The following is a 25,127-nucleotide window of genomic DNA, read 5'->3' as shown; positions in this document are numbered from 1 at the left end:
ATTCTGAGGTCTACATAAGAGTCAAAATGGTAGCACCTCTGGGCATTGTCTTGAACCCTACCACCTGTAAAACTAATTTACCGTTTCTCTATCACTGCAATCCCAACAAGGAACCAGTGACCATCCTTACACATCAAGAACCTCTCTACAGTAAGAATCATTGACTCCCTGATTCACATTTCTTTTCTTACAATTCTGCTTTCTGCTTAGGTGAAACATGTAAATGTCTGATTTGCCTAGATCTGATACATAGGTACAACATAGCACAATTCAAAAGCCTCATTGTTTGGAAAAAGCCACAGCAGGTTGTGCACACTTCCAAGGGTATATTTCCCTGATCTCTTCTCAAGAGCTGATCAAATTCCCTTAGATAATCATAACATTAATGGTTGTGCCTTGCTACAGATAGCCCACTGTGATGTCATTTGCATCCAACAACCTTCTCACTGGTGCAATATCCAACATTCAAATCTAAGAGCTGTAACCTGCAGCTGTAAGTCTCCCCAGATGGAAGGAATTACCTTTAACTTCTGAAAAGGAGAGACTTCAGATGTTTCTACTGCTTACTCTGCTTCTCTCATTCAATAATACGTTTCTAATGCTTACACTGTTCTTTATCAGAATTGTAGTGGTTTACTCAATTTTCACACTTCATTAAATCATGATGAAAGGGGTGTCAGTCACTGAAAATGAGTGAAGAATGCTGCAAAATTTGCAGTCTGTTCCTTTTCTACTTTACTGTTAAATTTTGGGAGTCTCTTCTTTCAAAGACTATTTATATCTTCTTTCTCTTGTAGAATCCTTTTGGTGCATAATAACTTTGTATTACAAGTTTCAGCTCAATGATTAAAAGTGAAAATATCTGCTGTCACTGTTTCACAAAATGTGCTGATTATTCCAACATTTCATCTGATGTCACTTCTGCGAAATGTCCTGACCTTGGTTCATCTTCCATATTGAAACAACTGACCATTCCTTAAGTATGCTATAAGAAGAGTCATCCACCCATGAAAAGTTCAGATCATGGTAGCATAGGTTTCCTTTGCAATTAATTCTCTCAGATGCAAATATTCAATAATTACCATTCATTACATTTTCAGAAAAGCTGGAAACAACATCACTATCTGAAGAAATTATGAGCTTTAAGTCTTGCTAATTTTCATCAATCAAAATGTTATATAACAAAACAGAAAAATACTTTAGGCCTTGGCATGTCTATAAAATAAAACCAGATATCTACAGTAAATTCCTTGTACATATGCAAGGAAGCAGAAATGAAAACTGGTCTTGGTAGTCATGCAAACAATCAAGCATGTACACTAGTGAGCAAGTAGAAAAACATATAGGAAAGCAGGTAAGTACATTTAAAAGGAAGAAGGTAAATAAGTAGGAAGGAACATAAGTAGGTAAGTCTGCTGCAGGCAGAGGACATTTAAGTAAAATCATACAAATACGCAAATGTGTGTGCAGGCATGCTTACACATGATAAGGAAATATAGAGCTAGTTGTAAATGCAGGAAATGCAGAACTGACGAGACAGAGACCTGGGCTGAAAAAATTGATATGTACATTTGCTTTGTCTCACCTGCAATAAGAGAGGTCTGGAATTGGATAAGCACACTGCAGAAGATGGAAGAGAAGTCAAATCTGATGCTGACTGAGAGATGGTGGTGGCCCCAATACCTAGAGGAGAGACTGGGGATACACTCAGAGGGGATGGAAGAGGATGGGGTCCTAAGTGATGCGACTGGGTTCTGGGGGGCTGGGAATCTGAAGGGATGGATACTAGTAGTGGGCTGCTGCCACCTGGGTGTAGCACCATCACGCGACCATTGTTGTTGGTCCCACTGGTAGGCTGAGACATGACCACCATGGTCGTGCCGGACTCACCACCTTGACCATTTAACCCGAAGCTCTCCCCGCAGTTTCCCGTAATGATGCTATCACTATTGACACTATTAGAACTGCTGCAACTAACAACACTGTTATCTGTTCCATTCTGCCCTGACATGATAACACTTGTGTCAGCAATATTAGGTAAAACACTGTTCTCTCTTATAGAACCACCACCACAAGCTAAGAAGGATGTATTATCCAAAAGGAATGCTGAGGTTCTATTAGCTGAAGATGCAGATACCTGGGAGCTGACAAGTTGCGGTGTCACCATTTGCCGAAGAACCACTGTTCCGGCAGCAGTAGCAGCACCACCACCACCAGCTTGAGTCTGGGCCATGGTGGTGGAGGTGCCACCCATCGAGGGAGTCATTTGTCGCACTGTACGAGGGCTGCTTGTTACAAGCTGGGTTGCTTGTAATGGTGAGGCTATACTACTATTGTTGCTGCTACTGGTAGCTACAGTTTTGACAACGGTGATGGTCTGAAGCTGAGGTGCTGTTTGGACTACCAGATGACTGTTATTATTGTTGCTGATGTTACTGTTGCTGCTGTTTGTGCTGCTACTGTTAACAATTACAGCAGCTGTTGTTCCAGGACTGCTTGTGGTGGGTTTCACCTCTGCCAGTAAGGAAGCGGGGGATTTAAGCTGAGCTCGCAACTGGTCCCGATTAGGACTATTAGCAATGACAGCTTGAACTATCTCATAAGACCTCTGTATGTTAACGCCTCCTGGAGTCCTGCTTTTTGTCAATTTCACAGTCATAGTTCCACCACCTGGCACACCCTGCAATATAAACACAAAGTAAAGAAAACCAACAATAAAGTCTCTGATCCACCCATCAGCATAAGCAAATAAGAAAAAAATAATAAAAATATGAAAAATGCATGAAAACTTAGACAATAAACACAAAACATAGCAAAGGATAAACTATCAAACTGTGTCTGTTAGCATTAGCATGTCATTACCAATCTCCACTGAACTACCCATGTGTGTGAGTAACTCCTACACGCACACTACTGTGGGAGTTCTGGACTTGTGGGACCCCATCCTGTCATTCTATTAATTTCATGTGTACTTACAAACAAATTTAAGCTTAAAGTATGTTATTGCAACACTTATGCCTGCTGGTGCACACAGTCTATGTATTCCTTCCCCACTGTCACTGAGTCTGGGACCTTATACCCATTTACCAATCAACTCCTTTCAGTCCTCCCACCCAATCAATCAAGTGGCCTTACCCACAGTTACTCCCTAGGATTTACATATTCATTTGTCCCTCATACCATTACCAGGAAGCATCCCTAACCTTTCTTCTCTATCATTACAAGGCACAGATGCAATCATTTCAGTCACTTTAAGTTTCTCAAACTTAAACTCTGTCACTATCAGTCTTATAATGACACATTTGTAATCTAACAATATCTCACACCAATGATCCCTAATCAAGAATGCCATATTTTCTCTTGCACAAACATCTGCATCATCTTGCAAGCTTGATTTCACACCTTTCAATACATTCCACTTGAAAGTCCCAAACAAACCTTACATGTTTCATTCTCCTTTTCAAAAACTAATTACATCTTCCAACTTCTTACATTTATCATTCATTACTTTCACAGTCCACTCATTCATCTGAGCCTGCAACTGTTGTTGAAAACTTGCATGCACACCACTTTCATCCAACACTAAATGCACCTTTTGTGGGAATTATTCATATGCTGAGGTCTGCACTCCCCTCCTGCAGGCTTGCAAAGTGCAGGGATGCCCAACTCTCAGAGGTAGACTTCATACCAAACAAGTTAGAATTCAACAAATGATTACTTAGCGAGTCCATAATAACAAATACATTTATGATTTCTTCCACAAGTGGGATCAGTTATGATTATAATTCCAAATCAGGTAAATAAAGAAAACACATAATCATACATACAGCCAATTATATCAAAAAGGTTCAAAGACATCAGCAAAATCATGTATCAGTTCATCAAAATGGATTCCTTCACTTAAAATGTCTGCTACATTTGATGAACCTCAGATTCTGAAACTTTATATCTAATGGTTGGCAGCATTCGGAAAAGAAAAGGAACAGTTTCCCTAACAGGCTGAACATCCTCTCCACTAATGCTGAGGTGGCCAGAACAAAGGGGAATTTCCAGGCCAACTTGGACAGAATGGGCAGGCAACGTGATCTTGTATGACAGTATTCAAAAGGGTTGGTCTTCCCTGGAACACAAGGTAGGGAGAGGTATGGGGTCACATTTATTAACAGCTGCTAGGATTGATTTCTTGTTCCCTCTAAAACTGAAGAGTCATCACTGTTTTGCCGGTAGAGATAAGGAAGAGCAGATAGCCATTAACACAGATGTTGGAAGCAGTGTGTCTGCCTCAGTGATTAAGATGCGTACTGCAGGTCTGCCCAAAACTATCATTGCATCAGGCCAACTTGAACCATGGGTTAAGTGTGGTTACCATCTGCAATGATTATTTCTTTTCATACACACTCAGACAGCTATCAACTGACTACCTCAAGGAAGCTAATCAGCTTGCTTTGGTACTTGGTGTTCATGTCAGTCTCCCAAGTCCATGGACACTGGAGATCACATAACTGTCACAATATTGCTTTCCTGGCTGAGCTCTGTTGCTTTCTTGAATGATTGCAGCATGCAGCACATTTTGCTAATGAAGACTTGCCCACAGCAAGACCATACTTTCACATTCACTTACATCTCATAATTGCAGCTAGCATATCATGACTACAATTCCCACTGCAGGGGATTCAAGTACAATCAAAATTCCATAGTTTTCCATGACAAATGGAATTGATTATGATTCTTCAAAAATAGGAAATTATTCCACGTGATTATAATTCTTGATTATAAATTACAATATGTTTGCTTGTTACCCTGCTAACCTAATGTTCAATGCCAAATTCTCATGCCTATAAAAAAACCAGCTAGGACTACTATTTCAAATATCTCATTCCACATTCTCCTTAATGCACCCAGAACCTTAGTCCCTCCTCTTCAATCCTACTACACCCTTCAGCCTTCATGGCTCCACCCACTGATATATCCACTCCCATATACCTAAAGCACATCATTTCCTCCAGGTCCTTCCCATTTAAATCTTTACTAAAAATATCCAGTCACACCCCTCTGCTGCACATCACTAGCTCATTTCTTTTCATATATACTCTTAACTTTCTCCTTTCATACACTGTCTCTTCTTTCTTGTATCTTCTGTAATGGGCAAGTCTATGCCTACCATCCTCTCTATATAACTCAACTCCCTTACTTTAGGCATAAATATAGCTGCCAGGTATTAGGCTTTCTCTAGTAAATCTGAATGTCACAAGCAGGGTGAGTAACTGATGACGCACACTCAACTTTGAGCTTAATATATGCTCTAAATAATTTTCTCAACACCAATTTATCCATTTAAAATAATGATGCCTTTACAATACTGAACTTCTAATGTAGTGTTCTGGTGACAGACAGGACACTGTCAATCCACCTATGTGACTCATCCATTGTTTGGACACAAACTATGACCAAGCAATAGAGCCTATGACGTGCATGAAATTCAACCTGTGGCAGGAAATTAAGTAGCTGTTTTATGTTCATGACACCTTGCTACATAACACTAAACTGAAGTCCACAGCACAGTAAGGGTAAAGGTTTAATTCAAGTTCTTCCCTATCAGATATCAGAAATTATCAGCCAACCCATGACTTAAGTCCTATTATGTAGATGCCATAGCTACTCCTATCTAGTTTGAAAAGGCACCTCCATTTCCTTGTTCCCTTCTGATTTGATAATTTTCATCTTTTGATGGAGTCTCCCTCTTCTGCCTAGCTGGCAATACAATCTACCTTTCACCAAACTCTGACAGAGGACAAGGCCAATTACCCCCTTGCAATCCATGAACACAATCCACCCACTCACCACTTTTTTCTTTTTCTCTAGTCAAATGAACTCTAAAAGCCTTCTTCTGTATGAACTTTTCTCCTTGAACCAATGTCCCCTCTTGAGTTAGAGTCTCTTTCAGCAAGTATTCATTTTTTTTCATATAATAGGCTCCAATCACATACACAGGTCCTCATCAAGGTAAGGCCTTAAATGGGGAAAAAAGGAAAAAAATGAAAGAGATCAAGTGAGAAAAGCATAACCAAGAGATTAAAAAAATGATGATTTTCATCTTTTGATGGAGTCTCCCTCTTCTGCCTAGCTAGAAATACAATCTACCTGTCACCAAACTCTTACAGAGGACAAAGCCAATTACTCCATTACAATCCATGAACACAATCCACCCATCCACCACTTTTCTTTTTCTTTAGTCAAATGAACTTCAAAAGCCTTCTTATGTATGTTCTTTTCTCCTTGAACTAGTATTCCCTCTTGAGTTAGTGTCTCTTTAAGCAAGTTTTCATTTTTTTTTCATATTACAGGCTCCAATCACATACAGAGATCCTCATCAAGGTAAGGCCTTATATGAGGTAAAAAAGCAGGAAAATTAAAAAGATCAAGTAAGACAGAGCATAACCATGAGATTAAAAAAGTATGGTATGTGTAGGGAAAAGATACTAACACCTGGCCCAGCTGCTTAATCTTAATATTGAATATATGACTAGCAATCCTGCAAAGAGAAAGTATGATGATTTCATGCACCACAACACTATAAAGTGATACAGTAGTACTTCCCTAGGAGATTGCTGTCTACAATTATTTTTTTTCATTTTTTTATTATACTTTGTCGCTGTCTCCCGCGTTTGCGAGGTAGCGCAAGGAAACAGACGAAAGAAATGGCCCAACCCCCCATACACATGTATATACATACGTCCACACACGCAAATATACATACCTACACAGCTTTCCATGGTTTACCCCAGACGCTTCACATGCCTTGATTCAATCCACTGACAGCACGTCAACCCCGGTATACCACATCGCTCCAATTCACTCTATTCCTTGCCCTCCTTTCACCCTCCTGCATGTTCTGGCCCCGATCACACAAAATCTTTTTCACTCCATCTTTCCACCTCCAATTTGGTCTCCCTCTTCTCCTCGTTCCCTCCACCTCCGACACATATATCCTCTTGGTCAATCTTTCCTCACTCATTCTCTCCATGTGCCCAAACCACTTCAAAACACCCTCTTCTGCTCTCTCAACCACGCTCTATTTATTTCCACACATCTCTCTTACCCTTACGTTACTCACTCGATCAAACCACCTCACACCACACATTGTCCTCAAACATCTCATTTCCAGCACATCCATCCTCCTGCGCACAACTCTATCCATAGCCCACGCCTCGCAACCATACAACATTGTTGGAACCACTATTCCTTCAAACATACCCATTTTTGCTTTCCGAGATAATGTTCTCGACTTCCACACATTCTTCAAGGCCCCCAGAATTTTCGCCCCCTCCCCCACCCTATGATCCACTTCCGCTTCCATGGTTCCATCCGCTGCCAGATCCACTCCAAGATATCTAAAACACTTCACTTCCTCCAGTTTTTCTCCATTCAAACTCACCTCCCAATTGACTTGACCCTCAACCCTACTGTACCTAATAACCTTGCTCTTATTCACATTTACTCTTAACTTTCTTCTTCCACACACTTTACCAAACTCAGTCACCAGTTTCTGCAGTTTCTCACATGAATCAGCCACCAGCGCTGTATCATCAGCGAACAACAACTGACTCACTTCCCAAGCTCTCTCATCCCCAACAGACTTCATACTTGCCCCTTTCCAAAACTCTTGCATTTACCTCCCTAACAACCCCATCCATAAACAAATTAAACAACCATGGAGACATCACACACACCCCTGCCGCAAACCTACATTCACTGAGAACCAATCACTTTCCTCTCTTCCTACACGTACACATGCTGTCTACAATATCATACTTTATACCTGGTTTCTTATTAGCTTTTCCAGTTCTTTACAAACCATACTTGTCAGTAAAACTAAACTGCAGTCCACTGCATTTCCTGTATAGTCAATCTTAAAAACAGGCATGACCTTTGCTATTTTATTTTTCCAGCATTGATCCCTTTTCTAAAAATTCTAAAGTATACCTCAAATAGTATTTTAGTTACTTCTACACAAAACGTAATTGTACAAAGGGAGGTTTCATTAGATCTACATCCATCCTTCTCAGATAAAAAAAAAATTCATCAGTTATTCACTGTGATTATCTGCAATTTCACAATATATATTTGATGTACATTTGGAACATCTTTTGATTTTCATCCACCTGTTCCACAAATTTTTTTTCTAGATTTTTCTGCTCCTTGTCCTTAATAAAACTATGAATTCATTTATTGTTCTTTATACCAATCAAATGTTGCCAGCAAGTTCTGTCACCTACATCTTTCAATGGTATGACTACTATCCTTGATCTTTCATTGTCAGCTGAAATATCTCTCTCTCTCTCTCTCTCTCTCTCTCTCTCTCTCTCTCTCTCTCTCTCTCTCTCTCTCTCTCTCTCTCTCTCTACATGCCACAAGCACAGGAATCTATCTACTAGTCACTCTCTCATTAAACTTCATGGAAACACTTGTAAAACTGCTCCATACTATAAATCAATTACTTTGGCCCACTTCATATCCTTAAAAAAAACTGTTCATTACCATAAATTTGCCTCCCTTATATATTTTCTTGATATTAAGAGTTCTCATCTGATTTTACTTACATCTCTTCACTTACTACATACTCAAGTTTGAGCAATGCCACTACTATTCCCACACCAAATATTCAAATTTGAGTAGTGCCATTACTATTCCCAAGTTAATGACTACAATAAGCAATACTCTATCAAAAATTTTAACCATAATAAATCACATAACTGTCTAAAAGGAGAGAAAATAACAATGGCTGAATAGTGGAATTCTGCATACCTAGAACAACAAAGTTGTAACAAAGAGCAGTAGACTGTTACACTGCACTTTGTCGAGAGATCCAAGGATTATACAGCTGTGGATTATGGACATAGTTAATGTCAACCCAGTACAGCAGCAGTTGTGAACTGTCACAAAACTATTGTAGTGTCAAGTTATATTGAAAGATTAGTAAAATGTTACATGGCTACAATAAAAGCACTGCATAACTACTGCACCACAGTCTTACATACCCACAGTGAAGGACAGTTACAAACTTAATATGGAGTTATACAAAAATATGTTTCACAATATCATATGTAAAGCTGCAAATTCAAATCAGAGGAAAGTATTACATGAATAAAATTATGTAATGCTATACAACTTAAGAACTGAAGAAAAAATATTGAAGAATCACAGAAGATTACTTCACATACTAAGTAGTAAGGTGAAAGAACTGTAAAATACAATAGTCAAAAGGAAGTCTGCATATAGTAACATGGAAAATATAGCAGGAAGAATCATTCTTACCTGAGGTAGAGTCTTAACAGCTTTAATTTTCGAGGCTAAACTTGTCCCAGAAGAAGGCAGTGCCTGTGCAATGGCTCTGGGCCCCTGGCTGACAGATGTTGTACTCGACGAGACTTCCACTAATCGAGCTTGGTTGGCCACCATTACTGTTCTGGTCAAAGGAGGGCTGGAAGAAGGTGTAACTGGTAATGAAGGTGAGACAACTTGCACCACTGGAGACAATCTTGATGGAGAGGGTGCTGGTCCAGGAGATATTCTCATTCCTGGAGACATCCTGGATGCTGGTGAGGTTGGTAACTGTCCAATACAGGACTGTGAGGAGGTACTGACCACAACCATGGCTGCAGGCTTGCCAGAACCCCCAGTTTTTACCTGAGATATAACGGGGGTGTTTAGCACCTTTGCACTGCTTGAAACAGTTCGCACTGGTCCCACTACTGGAGTGACCGTCACTCTTGAATGGGGAACATCACTCAGAGTACTGACATGGCCCATTAATCTTTGAGATGAGTGTGCTGAAGGTCCATGCTTTGCAATATAATAATTTGGTAAGTCTGAACTTGACACACGTATTTTTTTGGTGGGTACAGATGTAGGAACTGGGAGAGAATCTTTCCTCTTCAGCCCATCCTTGGTAAATCCACTGGGATCTACAGTCATCATCTGTGCTGATACAGCCAACTTGTCACTAACTGGAAACACTGTTCGGCTGCTACTGATCACTGTACTTAAATTACTCCTACTGGGAATCAATGACAATGAACTAGGAGTTACAGACAAGGATGTCGGGACAACACACAAAGAACTAGGGGTTAATGACGAAGATGGCACTGATGATGAACAAGGTAATACAGATGAGGAACATGGGAGAACTGGTGATGAACACTGGGGGACAGATGATGAACAGGGGAGTACTGATGATGAGCAAGAGAGTGTTGGTGATGAACACGGGAGTATGGATGATGAGCACGGGAGCACTGATGAGGAACTCAAAGGCAATGATGAAGAATTAACGAGACCAGAAGAACAACTGTCTAGATCTTCTGCAATTTTCTTTTCTTTAAGTGCTCTCCTGGCAGCCCGCCTCTCAGCTCTGCGCTGGCCACGGTTGGCTATGTGCTGAATGACCTTCGTTAGTTGCTGGAGGTGAGCTGGAGTAAAGTTGGAGGTGAAGGCTGGAGAGGCACGAGATAAATCTGGAGGTGATGCAGGATAGGTGTCCCCAGATGGTGAAGAGGGGCTGCTGACACTTCCTTCGCCGTCTGTGCTACACCATGGTTGCTTAACACCCCAAAGAGGTTCAAAGTGAGCAACCTGTTCATGAGCAACAAATGAGCATCTATCAATCAAAATGTTCTTATACCAAAACAAAATTATTTGGATAATCATGCACTTTACCTTTAACCATTATATATATATATTGATTGGTTCTCAGTGAATGTAGGTTTGCTGCAGGGGTGTGTAATGTCTTCATGGTTGCTTAATTTGTTTATGGATGGGGTTGTTAGGGAGGTAAATGCAAGAGTTTTGGAAAGAGGGGCAAGTATGAAGTCTGTTGGGGATGAGAGAGCTTGGGAAGTGAGTCAGTTGTTGTTCGCTGATGATACAGCACTGGTGGCTGATTCATGTGAGAAACTGCAGAAGCTGGTGACTGAGTTTGGTAAAGTGTGTGAAAGAAGAAAGTTAAGAGTAAATGTGAATAAGAGCAAGGTTATTAGGTACAGTAGGGTTGAGGGTCAAGTCAATCGGGAGGTAAGTTTGAATGGAGAAAAACTGGAGGAAGTAAAGTGTTTTAGATATCTGGGAGTGGATCTGGCAGTGGAAGGAACCATGGAAGCGGAAGTGGATCATAGGGTGGGGGAGGGGGCGAAAATCCTGGGAGCCTTGAAGGATAGTGGAAGTCGAGAACATTATCTCGGAAAGCAAAAATGGGTATGTTTGAAGGAATAGTGGTTCCAACAATGTTGTATGGTTGCGAGGCGTGGGCTATGGATAGAGTTGTGCACAGGAGGATGGATGTGCTGGAAATGAGATGTTTGAGGACAATGTGTGGTGTGAGGTGGTTTGATCGAGTATGTAACGTAAGGGTAAGTTTTTTTTTTTTTGCTTTGTCGCTGTCTCCCGCGTTTGCGAGGTAGCGCAAGGAAACAGACGAAAGAAATGGCCCAACCCACCCCCATACACATGTATATACATACGTCCACACACGCAAATATACATACCTACACAGATTTCCATGGTTTACCCCAGACGCTTCACATGCCCTGATTCAATCCACTGACAGCACGTCAACCCCGGTATACCACATCGCTCCAATTCACTCTATTCCTTGCCCTCCTTTCACCCTCCTGCATGTTCAGGCCCCGATCACACAAAATCTTTTTCACTCCATCTTTCCACCTCCAATTTGGTCTCCCTCTTCTCCTCGTTCCCTCCACCTCCGACACATATATCCTCTTGGTCAATCTTTCCTCACTCATTCTCTCCATGTGCCCAAACCATTTCAAAACACCCTCTTCTGCTCTCTCAACCACGCTCTTTTTATTTCCACTCATCTCTCTTACCCTTACGTTACTTACTCGATCAAACCACCTCACACCACACATTGTCCTCAAACATCTCATTTCCAGCACATCCATCCTCCTGCGCACAACTCTATCCATAGCCCACGCCTCGCAACCATACAACATTGTTGGAACCACTATTCCTTCAAACATACCCATTTTTGCTTTCCGAGATAATGTTCTCGACTTCCACACATTCTTCAAGGCTCCCAGGATTTTCGCCCCCTCCCCACCCTATGATTTACTTCCGCTTCCATGGTTCCATCCGCTGCCAGATCCACTCCCAGATATCTAAAACACTTTACTTCCTCCAGTTTTTCTCCATATATATATATATATATATATATATATATATATATATATATATATATATATATATATATATATAGTGAATGTAGGTTTGCGGCAGGGGTGTGTGATGTCTCCATGGTTGTTTAATTTGTTTATGGATGGGGTTGTTAGGGAGGTAAATGCAAGAGTTTTGGAAAGAGGGGCAAGTATGAAGTCTGTTGGGGATGAGAGAGCTTGGGAAGTGAGTCAGTTGTTGTTCGCTGATGATACAGCGCTGGTGGCTGATTCATGTGAGAAACTGCAGAAGCTGGTGACTGAGTTTGGTAAAGTGTGTGGAAGAAGAAAGTTGAGAGTAAATGTGAATAAGAGCAAGGTTATTAGGTACAGTAGGGTTGAGGGTCAAGTCAATTGGGAGGTGAGTTTGAATGGAGAAAAACTGGAGGAAGTGAAGTGTTTTAGATATCTGGGAGTGGATCTGGCAGCGGATGGAACCATGGAAGCGGAAGTGGATCATAGGGTGGGGGAGGGGGCAAAAATTCTGGGGGCCTTGAAGAATGTGTGGAAGTCGAGAACATTATCCCGGAAAGCAAAAATGGGTATGTTTGAAGGAATAGTGGTTCCAACAATGTTGTATGGTTGCGAGGCGTGGGCTATGGATAGAGTTGTGCGCAGGAGGATGGATGTGCTGGAAATGAGATGTTTGAGGACAATGTGTGGTGTGAGGTGGTTTGATCAAGTGAGTAACGTAAGGGTATGAGAGATGTGTGGAAATAAAAAGAGCGTGGTTGAGAGAGCAGAAGAGGGTGTTTTGAAGTGGTTTGGGCACATGGAGAGGATGAGTGAGGAAAGATTGACCAAGAGGATATATGTGTCGGAGGTGGAGGGAGCAAGGAGAAGAGGGAGACCAAATTGGAGGTGGAAAGATGGAGTGAAAAAGATTTTGTGTGATCGGGGCCTGAACATGCGGGAGGGTGAAGGGAGGGCAAGGAGTAGAGTGAATTGGAGCGATGTGGTATACCGGGGTTGACGTGCTGTTAGTGGATTGAATCAGGGCATGTGAAGCGTCTGGGATAAACCATGGAAAGCTGTGTAGGTATGTATATTTTGCGTGTGTGGACGTATGTATATACATGTGTATGGGGGGGGTTGGGCCATTTCTTTCGTCTGTTTCCTTGCGCTACCTCGCAAACGTGGGAGACAGCAACAAAGTATAAAAAAAAAAAAAAAAAAAAAATATATATATATATATTTTTTTTTGCTTTGTCGCTGTCTCCCGCGTTTGCGAGGTAGTGCAAGGAAACAGACGAAAGAAATGGCCCAACCCACCCCCATACACATGTATATACATACGTCCACACACGCAAATATACATACCTACACAGATTTCCATGGTTTACCCCAGACGCTTCACATGCCCTGATTCAATCCACTGACAGCACGTCAACCCCGGTATACCACATCGCTCCAATTCACTCTATTCCTTGCCCTCCTTTCACCCTCCTGCATGTTCAGGCCCCGATCACACAAAATCTTTTTCACTCCATCTTTCCACCTCCAATTTGGTCTCCCTCTTCTCCTCGTTCCCTCCACCTCCGACACATATATCCTCTTGGTCAATCTTTCCTCACTCATTCTCTCCATGTGCCCAAACCATTTCAAAACACCCTCTTCTGCTCTCTCAACCACGCTCTTTTTATTTCCACTCATCTCTCTTACCCTTACGTTACTTACTCGATCAAACCACCTCACACCACACATTGTCCTCAAACATCTCATTTCCAGCACATCCATCCTCCTGCGCACAACTCTATCCATAGCCCACGCCTCGCAACCATACAACATTGTTGGAACCACTATTCCTTCAAACATACCCATTTTTGCTTTCCGAGATAATGTTCTCGACTTCCACACATTCTTCAAGGCTCCCAGGATTTTCGCCCCCTCCCCACCCTATGATTTACTTCCGCTTCCATGGTTCCATCCGCTGCCAGATCCACTCCCAGATATCTAAAACACTTTACTTCCTCCAGTTTTTCTCCATATATATATATATATATATATATATATATATATATATATATATATATATATATATATATATATAGTGAATGTAGGTTTGCGGCAGGGGTGTGTGATGTCTCCATGGTTGTTTAATTTGTTTATGGATGGGGTTGTTAGGGAGGTAAATGCAAGAGTTTTGGAAAGAGGGGCAAGTATGAAGTCTGTTGGGGATGAGAGAGCTTGGGAAGTGAGTCAGTTGTTGTTCGCTGATGATACAGCGCTGGTGGCTGATTCATGTGAGAAACTGCAGAAGCTGGTGACTGAGTTTGGTAAAGTGTGTGGAAGAAGAAAGTTGAGAGTAAATGTGAATAAGAGCAAGGTTATTAGGTACAGTAGGGTTGAGGGTCAAGTCAATTGGGAGGTGAGTTTGAATGGAGAAAAACTGGAGGAAGTGAAGTGTTTTAGATATCTGGGAGTGGATCTGGCAGCGGATGGAACCATGGAAGCGGAAGTGGATCATAGGGTGGGGGAGGGGGCAAAAATTCTGGGGGCCTTGAAGAATGTGTGGAAGTCGAGAACATTATCCCGGAAAGCAAAAATGGGTATGTTTGAAGGAATAGTGGTTCCAACAATGTTGTATGGTTGCGAGGCGTGGGCTATGGATAGAGTTGTGCGCAGGAGGATGGATGTGCTGGAAATGAGATGTTTGAGGACAATGTGTGGTGTGAGGTGGTTTGATCAAGTGAGTAACGTAAGGGTATGAGAGATGTGTGGAAATAAAAAGAGCGTGGTTGAGAGAGCAGAAGAGGGTGTTTTGAAGTGGTTTGGGCACATGGAGAGGATGAGTGAGGAAAGATTGACCAAGAGGATATATGTGTCGGAGGTGGAGGGAGCAAGGAGAAGAGGGAGACCAAATTGGAGGTGGAAAGATGGAGTGAAAAAGATTTTGTGTGATCGGGGCCTGAACATGCGGGAGGGTGAAGGGAGGGCAAGGAGTAGAGTGAATTGGAGCGATGTGGTATACCGGGGTTGACGTGCTGTTAGTGGATTGAATCAGGGCATGTGAAGCGTCTGGGATAAACCATGGAAAGCTGTGTAGGTATGTATATTTTGCGTGTGTGGACGTATGTATATACATGTGTATGGGGGGGGTTGGGCCATTTCTTTCGTCTGTTTCCTTGCGCTACCTCGCAAACGTGGGAGACAGCAACAAAGTATAAAAAAAAAAAAAAAAAAAAAAATATATATATATATATTTTTTTTGCTTTGTCGCTGTCTCCCGCGTTTGCGAGGTAGTGCAAGGAAACAGACGAAAGAAATGGCCCAACCCACCCCCATACACATGTATATACATACGTCCACACACGCAAATATACATACCTACACAGCTTTCAATGGTTTATCCCAGACGCTTCACATGCCCTGATTCAATCCACTGACAGCACGTCAACCCCGGTATACCACATTGATCCAATTCACTCTATTCCTTGCCCTCCTTTCACCCTCCTGCATGTTCAGGCCCCGATCACTCAAAATCTTTTTCACCCCATCTTTCCACCTCCAATTTGGTCTCCCAATTCTCCTCATTCCCTCCACCTCCGACACATATATCCTCTTGGTCAATCTTTCCTCACTCATTCTCTCCATGTGACCAAACCATTTCAAAACACCCTCTTCTGCTCTCTCAACCACACTCTTTTTATTTCCACACATCTCTCTTACCCTTATGTTACTTATTCAATCAAACCACCTCACATCACATATTGTCCTCAAACATCTCATTTCCAGCACATCCACCCTCCTGCACACAACTCTATCCATAGCCCACGCCTCGCAACCATACAACATTGTTGGAACCACTATTCCTTCAAACATACCCATTTTTGCTTTCCGAGATAATGTTCTCGACTTCCACACATTCTTCAAGGCTCCCAGAATTTTCGCCCCCTCCCCCACCCTATGATTCACTTCCACTTCCATGGTTCCATCTGCTGCCAGATCCACTCCTAGATATCTAAAACATTTTACTTCCTCCAGTTTTTCTCCATTCAAACTTATCTCCCAATTGACTTGACCCTCAACCCTACTGTACCTAATAACCTTGCTCTTATTCACATTTACTCTTTACTTTCTTCTTTCACACACTTTACCAAACTCAGTCACCAGCTTCTGCAGTTTCTTACATGAATCAGCCACCAGTGCTGTATCATCAGCGAACAACAACTGACTCACTTCCCAAGCTCTCTCGTCCACAACAGACTGCATACTTGCCCCTCTTTCCAAAACTCTTGCATTCACCTCCCTAACAACCCCATCCATAAACAAATTAAACAACCATGGAGACATCACACACCCCTGCTGCAAACCTACATTCACTGAGAACCAATCACTTTCCTCTCTTCCTACACGTACACATGCCTTACATCCTCAATAAAAACTTTTCACTGCTTCTAACAACTTGCCTCCCACACCATATATTCTTAAAACCTTCCACACAGCATCTATATCAACTCTATCATATGCCTTCTCCAGATCCATAAATGCTACATACAAATCCATTTGTTTTTCTAAGTATTTCTCACATACATTCTTCAAAGCAAACACCTGATCCACACATCCTCTACCACTTCTGAAACCACACTGCTCTTCCCCAATCTGATGCTCTGTACATGCCTTCACCCTCTCAATCATTACCCTCCCATATAATTTATCAGGAATACTCAACAAACTTATACCTCTGTAAATTGAGCACTCACTCTTATCTCCTTTGCCTTTGTACAATGGCACTATGCAAGCATTCCGCCAATCCTCAGGCACCTCACCATGAATCATACATACATTAAATAACCTTACCAACCAGTCAACAATACAGTCACCCCCTTTTTTAATAAATTCCACTGCAATACCATCCAAACCTGCTGCCTTGCCAGCTTTCATCTTCCGTAAAGCTTTTACTACATCTTCTCTATTTACCAAATCATTTTCCCTAACATGTAATATGTACATGTATATATATATATATATATATATATATATATATATATATATGTGAAACAATAGTGGTTCCAACAATGTTGTATGGTTGCGAGGCGTGGGCTATGGATAGAGTTGTGCGCAGGAGGATGGAGGTGCTGGAAATGAGATGTTTGAGGACAATGTGTGGTGTGAGGTGGTTTGATCGAGTAAGTAACGTAAGGGTAAGAGAGATGTGTGGAAATAAAAAGAGCGTGGTTGAGAGAGCAGAAGAGGGTGTTTTGAAATGGTTTGGGCACATGGAGAGAATGAGTGAGGAAAGATTGACCAAGAGGATATATGTGTCGGAGGTGGAGGGAACGAGGAGAAGAGGGAGACCAAATTGGAGGTGGAAAGATGGAGTGAAAAGGATTTTGTGTGATCGGGGCCTGAACATGCAGGAGGGTGAAAGGAGGGCAAGGAATAGAGTGAATTGGAGCGATGTGGTATACAGGGGTTGACGTGCTGTCAGTGGATTGAATCAGGGCATGTGAAGCGTCCGGGGTAAACCATGGAAAGCTGTGTAGGTATGTATATTTGCGTGTGTGGACGTGTGTATGTACATGTGTATGGGGGGGTTGGGCCATTTCTTTCGTCTGTTTCCTTGCGCTACCTCGCAACCGCGGGAGACAGCGACGAGGTATAAAAAAAAAAAAAAAAAAATATGTGAAAGAGATGAGAGAGGCATTTGGACGATTTTTGCAGGGAAAAAATGCAGTTGAGTGGGAGACGTATAAAAGAAAGAGACAGGAGGTCAAGAGAAAGGTGCAACAGGTGAAAAAAAGGGCAAATGAGAGTTGGGGTGAGAGAGTATCATTAAATTTTAGGGAGAATAAAATGATGTTCTGGAAGGAGGTAAATAAAGTGCGTAAGACAAGGGAGCAAATGGGAACTTCAGTGAAGGGCGCAAATGGAGAGGTGATAACAAGTAGTGGTGATGTGAGAAGGAGATGGAGTGAGTATTTTGAAGGTTTGTTGAATGTGTTTGATGATAGAGTGGCTGATATAGGGTGTTTTGGTCGAGGTGGTGTGCAAAGTGAGAGGGTTAGGGAAAATGATTTGGTAAACAGAGAAGAGGTAGTAAAAGCTTTGCGGAAGATGAAAGCCGGCAAGGCAGCAGGTTTGGATGGTATTGCAGTGGAATTTATTAAAAAAGGGGGTGACTGTATTCTTGACTGGTTGGTAAGGTTATTTAATGTATGTATGACTCACGGTGAGGTGCCTGAGGATTGGCGGAATGCGTGCATAGTGCCATTGTACAAAGGCAAAGGGGATAAGAGTGAGTGCTCAAATTACAGAGGTATAAGTTTGTTGAGTATTCCTGGTAAATTATATGGGAGGGTATTGATTGAGAGGGTGAAGGCATGTACAGAGCATCAGATTGGGGAAGAGCAGTGTGGTTTCAGAAGTGGTAGAGGATGTGTGGATCAGGTGTTTGCTTTGAAGAATGTATGTGAGAAATACTTAGAAAAGCAAATGGATTTGTATGTAGCATTTATGGATCTGGAGAAGGCATATGATAGAGTTGATAGAGATGCTCTGTGGAAGGTATTAAGAATATATGGTGTGGGAGGCAAGTTGTTAGAAGCAGTGAAAAGTTTTTATCGAGGATGTAAGGCATGTGTACGTGTAGGAAGTGAGGAAAGTGATTGGTTCTCAGTGAATGTAGGTTTGCGGCAGGGGTGTGTGATGTCTCCATGGTTGTTTAATTTGTTTATGGATGGGGTTGTTAGGGAGGTGAATGCAAGAGTTTTGGAAAGAGGGGCAAGTATGAAGTCTGTTGGGGATGAGAGAGCTTGGGAAGTGAGTCAGTTGTTGTTCGCTGATGATACAGCGCTGGTGGCTGATTCATGTGAGAAACTGCAGAAGCTGGTGACTGAGTTTGGTAAAGTGTGTGAAAGAAGAAAGTTAAGAGTAAATGTGAATAAGAGCAAGGTTATTAGGTACAGTAGGGTTGAGGGTCAAGTCAATTGGGAGGTGAGTTTGAATGGAGAAAAACTGGAGGAAGTGAAGTGTTTTAGATATCTGGGAGTGGATCTGGCAGCGGATGGAACCATGGAAGCGGAAGTGGATCATAGGGTGGGGGAGGGGGCGAAAATTCTGGGAGCCTTGAAGAATGTGTGGAAGTCGAGAACATTATCTCGGAAAGCAAAAATGGGTATGTTTGAAGGAATAGTGGTTCCAACAATGTTGTATGGTTGCAAGACGTGGGCTATGGATAGAGTTGTGCGGAGGAGGATGGATGTGCTGGAAATGAGATGTTTGAGGACAATGTGTGGTGTGAGGTGGTTTGATCGAGTAAGTAACGTAAGGGTAAGAGAGATGTGTGGAAATAAAAAGAGCGTGGTTGAGAGAGCAGAAGAGGGTGTTTTGAAATGGTTTGGGCACATGGAGAGAATGAGTGAGGAAAGATTGACCAAGAGGATATATGTGACGGAGGTGGAGGGAACGAGAAGAGGGAGACCAAATTGGAGGTGGAAAGATGGAGTGAAAAAGATTTTGTGTGATCGGGGCCTGAACATGCAGGAGGGTGAAAGGAGGGCAAGGAATAGAGTGAATTGGAGCGATGTGGTATACCGGGGTTGACGTGCTGTCAGTGGATTGAATCGCGGCATGTGAAGCGTCTGGGGTAAACCATGGAAAGATGTGTAGGTATGTATATTTGCGTGTGTGGACTTATGTATATACATGTGTATGGGGGTGGGTTGGGCCATTTCTTTCATCTGTTTCCTTGCACTACCTCGCAAACGCGGGAGACAGCGACAAAGCAAAAAAAAAAAAAAAAAAATATGTATATGTCTGTGTATGTATATGTATGTATACGTTGAAATGTATATGTATGTATATGTGTGTATGTGTGGGCTTTTGGGCTTTTATGTATATCCATGTGTATGTGGGTGGGCTGGGCCATTCTTTTGTCTGTTTCCTTGCTCTACCTCGCTAATGCGGGAGACAGCAACAAAGTACAATAAATAATAAATAAAAGACTGCAAAGTTTCAACAGATTTAAGACAAAATTCATTAGAAACTTGGGTAAATATGAGGTGAAAAAAATCTTTTAGGCAATACCTGCAGTGAAGACAAAGATACTTTATCTATAAGGGTTTGAGACAGCAGCAAAATGCAGGATGTAACTGCATACAAAAAATACAATGAGCAATTAATATATGGCTTAGCAACATATCTAGTATGAATGGTGAAAAGAAAAGCAAAGTATCATGACCAAGATTAGAATACTTCTTTAGTCAGAAATATTAGAGGTAAGTTAGGCAATAAAAATGCAAGGTGCAACCCACAACATCATAACCGACATGGCATGGGTGACCAATGCATGGAACATCAACAATATACAAGGTGTTGAGAACAAAGGTCACATTATGATTGTCCTCAAGAGATGAAGGAGAGGGTTTCAGAGAGAGAACTGCAGAGGACCATCTATCTATCGATCTATATCTTTGATGCCTATTCCCTCCACGAACTACCTCAAAGGGGTGGCCACAGCAATAATCTCCATAACTTGTGAATCCCAGTGTTGCTTTTTAGCCTTTAGTTCCTCAAAATTAACAGGTCATGGGCAGAATGCAACTCTTGCACAGTGTTTACAAAGGCTCCTATATAATGTTTCTACTGACTACTTCTACCTAATGCAACTGCTTAATGTTCCTACCTACTACTTCCATCTATTGTTCCTGCTTATTCTGATAAATATGGGGATAGGTTGAACGAATACTGCACACGTATTCCCTGCGTGTCATATAATGTGACTATGAGGGTTGGGAGCAAGTGGCTGTATTACTTTCCAAAGAAAAGGACAAAGCAAGAAGCCATGTGAGGCTTTTTCCATTTAAGACTGTCATCTGTTCTTGATGCTATCTCGCTCACACAAGAAATAGCGAATAAGTGTGAAAAATAAAAGGATATCTTGATGATGGAATATTCTAAACATGCTAAATTTACTAATTTAAATATCTACTGGATAACTCCATACTGCACACATGTCAATTCTAACTCTACAGTAGAAACAACAAAACTGAGTGCTATTACTGTCATTTACAATGGAGGTGTATTTCAAAAATGCCCACAAATATATCATTTCATATGGGTGTGTCCAGTGAGGATCATTTAATATTGGGTTGGAGATGGTAAAGCAGTGCTTTTCAAATCATTATAGTTAAAATATGCTGTTTATTTCGAGTCTGTTGGGAAGGGGATTCTGGGAGTACACAATACTTAAGTGTGGTAGAGAAATGATCTTTATATTCTTACTTAGGGTCTGTGTTTAGTTATTGAGTGGTTTAGGTGGGACACATTAAACTGGAATTATCTATGTTCTGTTGTGCTGGTGTTGAATGTTTGGAATTGATCAGCAATCAGTGATTGTTCTGAGTGCTCTATTTAATGTGGCTTGATGTTCTGTCATGCTTACTTTTGAAAGGATGGATGACCACGGTGTGGCATGGGTCAGGGAGGAGCACATGAATTGTTTTTGGCGTATAAGTAGGGATTTTTCTTAAAAGTTGGTGCTAGTAAACATGCATATATTACTATTAGTATGTAACCTCATGATCCCTGCCATAGGGCTCCTAAAATGCTGAGGATGCACCCCAAGTAGGAGCAGGAAAATGATGGACTCCTCTGGAGTGAAAAGCTCCTCTACTTGACAGTACAGTACTTCTTTCTATAAGACTGTAATCTTTTCTATCTACTGACAATGATACAGCCTGGCTAGAGGTAACTTCTCATTTGTGGAGTAAACACTTGCAAGTGAAGTTCTGTGACACCTGTGTATGTAAGCACATATATTTTAATCTAATTGTAAAGGGAATAGCATGACCAGAAGCATGCCCTAATCATGGCCATCTAAAATTAAATAATTCATTTTTCATACTTTTGCCATTTCTTGCTACAGAAGGATTTTTTCTGATAAGAAATGGTGAAGAAACAGACATGTACAATTAGTTACCATGGCATTTGAAGATATTATGCATAAACCAACTCAAATTTTAGAGCAATAATAAAAAAAATTACTGATTATACATAAATCAATATATACAAATCATGGATATAATGTTCAAGTCATAAGCATGAAGTCCAGTTTGATTTCACTGCCAAAAGGTTTGCATTGAGTTCTGTGTTTCAGCAAGCATAAAGCCAGTCATATACTATATCAAGCCCAAGGACAATATAATCAAGAAGTGTGTTTTATGTTTAATTGTACACTGCTATATATTTGAAAAATCTTCAGAAAATATTCAAAGGCAGAACGGCACACCAAAGAGAATGCAAACAGTTACTGGGTAACTGGGTATGCCTTTATTACACTCATATAAAAATGCACCAGCTAAAAACAGACATTATCATTTCAATTTTTTGTCCTTTAATGCTTTACCTTCCAAGGGTCCAACTTTGTGCGCTCCTTCTCTGCCTCAACTTTTAGCTTGACCTGATTATCATGTGTAAACTCTCCCTCACCAAGACGACATCGCCATGATTCACAGGCTCTTGCAAAGAACTCATTATTGAGTCCTGATGGTACCAGTCTGCTGGAAAAGACAACTAAAGGCTAACATCTATATTTGAATAAACATAAAACATTCATGATACAATAAATGGACAAATGGTGACAAAGTAATGCACATTAGAAAAGGATATGAACAAAAGTAAAAGTATGTAAAGTGAGGATGAAGAGTATGCAAATTAAAAGTAAAAACAATAAAAAGTAATGAAACAACAAAAAAAGTACACACATAGGCAGCACAGAAGAGACACTGGAGATGGAGAAATGCAAACAGAAATCTAAATATGTAGAGGATATACGGTAATAACCTTAAACCATAGTAGCAGTTACAAAATCCACCTGCATATGAGATACTATATTGAATGGATGTGAGTACTGAACCCAAAACACAACGGAAAGGAAGATGGTGAGTGTGTTATAAATGAAATGCCAATGAAACTCTGCGGTGAAGGGTAGATTATTCAAGTAAAGGATGATAGAATCTGAAAGTGATATGATGCTCCACACACTCTAATCAACAGGACCCACCAGAATCTGCTAAACCAGTTCAGGCATAAGGAAAGGATGAGAGATAAAAAGCTGACTAAAAGGATATAGGTAGAACAAGAGGAGAACAAAAGGGTTGGGGAGACCAAAGAGACAGATGGATGAAGAGAAAGGCTAAATTTAGGGTACTGGGCCTAAACATTCAAAAGGATGAGAAGTGTGCAGTAGGCTCAGCCAAGATACAAGAAGCAGTAAAGGAAAACTGAGTGGTTTGTAGGCTATGGAAGTGTAACCACTGTTCACTTGTTCCTGATGATAGCTAACTACCAAGTTTAAAAATAAAAAAAATCAGAGGTAACATATTCTGATTTTTTATTTCTGTCCTTTGCAGAATTATTAATCCAAGTACTACATTATGGAAGTGACTGTAATAACTGCATATTTGTATTTACCCATTAGTACAGCACATACCTAAGAGTACCTACATTTGATTTTGCCTAAAAGGCAGGGTTGGTTCACAAAAGTCTCTGCATGTCTTGCGTGATGAATTTTAGCATTTCTCTCTGTCACTCTCAATTTTGCACAGTCATAAATCTGAGGTTCATCAGGGATTGACCTCAAACATGAATTTAATTCACTTTTAAATGTTCAGTGTTTACTCCATGTCTGTCTCTTATTTCTCCTTATATTGCATTAAGTATTTTTTTTATTTCATTTATTTTGCTTTGTTGCTGTCTCCCGCGTTAGCAAGGTAGCGCAAGGAAACAGATGAAAGAATGGCCCAACCCACCCATATACACATGTATATACATACACGTCCACACACGCAAATATACATACCTATATATCTCAATGTATACATATATATACACACACAGACATATGCATATATACACATGTACATAATTCATACTCTCTGCCTTTATTCAGTCCCATTGCCACCTCGCCACATATGGAATAACAACCCCCTCCCCCCTCATGTGTGCGAGGTAGCGCTAGGAAAAGACAACAAAGGTCCCATTCGTTCACACTCAGTCTCTAGCTGTCATGTAATAATGCACCGAAACCACAGCTCCCTTTCCACATCCAGGCCCCACACAACTTTCCATGGTTTACCCCAGACGCTTCACATGCCCTGGTTTAATCCATTGACAGCACGTCAACCCTGGTATACCACATCGCTCCAATTCACTCTATACCTTGCACGCCTTTCACCCACCTACATGTTCAGGCCCCAATCACTCAAAATCTTTTTCACTCCATCTTTCCACCTCCAATTTGGTCTCCCACTTCTCCTCGTTCCCTCCACCTCCGACACATATATCCTCTTGGTCAATCTTTCCTCACTCATTCTCTCCATGTGACCAAACCATTTCAAAGCACCCTCTTCTGCTCTCTCAACCACACTCTTTTTATTACCACACGTCTCTCTTACCCTATTATCACTTACTCAATCAAACCACCTCACACCACATATTGTCCTCAAACATCTCATTTCCAGCACATTCACCCTCCTCCGCACAACTCTATCCATAGCCCACACCTCGCAGCCATACAACATTGTTGGAACCACTATTCCTTCAAACATACCCATTTTTGCTTTCTGAGATAATGTTCTCGACTTCAACACATTTTTCAACACTCAGAATTTTCGCCCCCTCCCCCACCCTATGATTCACTTCTGCTTCCATGGTTCCATCCGCTGCCAAATCCACTCCCAGATATCTAAAACACTTCACTTCCTCCAGTTTTTCTCCATTCATGTATTTTTCCTTAGTATCTTTTTGGCATGTGTCCAGGTAATATTAGCGACTTGATAATTCTTTATCTTCCCTGCTGGGATGCTTTCGATTCAAAACATCATTCTTACATCTATGTATTGCCATGCATTAATGATCATGAGATATGGACCTTCATCATATATTGCAGAGTGAAGAAAA

At 41.2% G+C, this 25,127-nt stretch overlaps 1 protein-coding gene across 4 annotated transcripts in view; it reads right to left on the bottom strand.

Moving 5' to 3' along the window:
- Asx (Additional sex combs) overlaps positions 1-25,127 on the bottom strand; it is a 92,715-nt gene that overhangs the window by 19,494 nt on the left and 48,094 nt on the right. The window contains exons 8-10 of one of the 4 annotated variants that reach the window (XM_071659322.1): positions 22,573-22,723; positions 9,316-10,629; positions 1,586-2,680 (exon numbers count right to left, since the gene is read on the bottom strand). In XM_071659322.1, coding sequence (XP_071515423.1) covers positions 1,586-2,680; positions 9,316-10,629; positions 22,573-22,723 — 2,560 coding nt within the window. Of the gene's footprint in view, positions 1-1,585; positions 2,681-9,315; positions 10,630-22,572; positions 22,727-25,127 lie in introns of all 4 variants that reach the window. The other 3 variants (XM_071659341.1, XM_071659311.1, XM_071659332.1) reach the window with 3 other exon arrangements.

This window comes from Panulirus ornatus, chromosome 5 (assembly GCF_036320965.1).
Source record: "Panulirus ornatus isolate Po-2019 chromosome 5, ASM3632096v1, whole genome shotgun sequence".
Classification (NCBI taxonomy): Eukaryota; Metazoa; Arthropoda; class Malacostraca; order Decapoda; family Palinuridae; genus Panulirus; species Panulirus ornatus.
The sequence above is the reverse complement of the archived record's forward strand: the minus strand, read 5'-3'. Positions and strand labels throughout refer to the sequence as shown.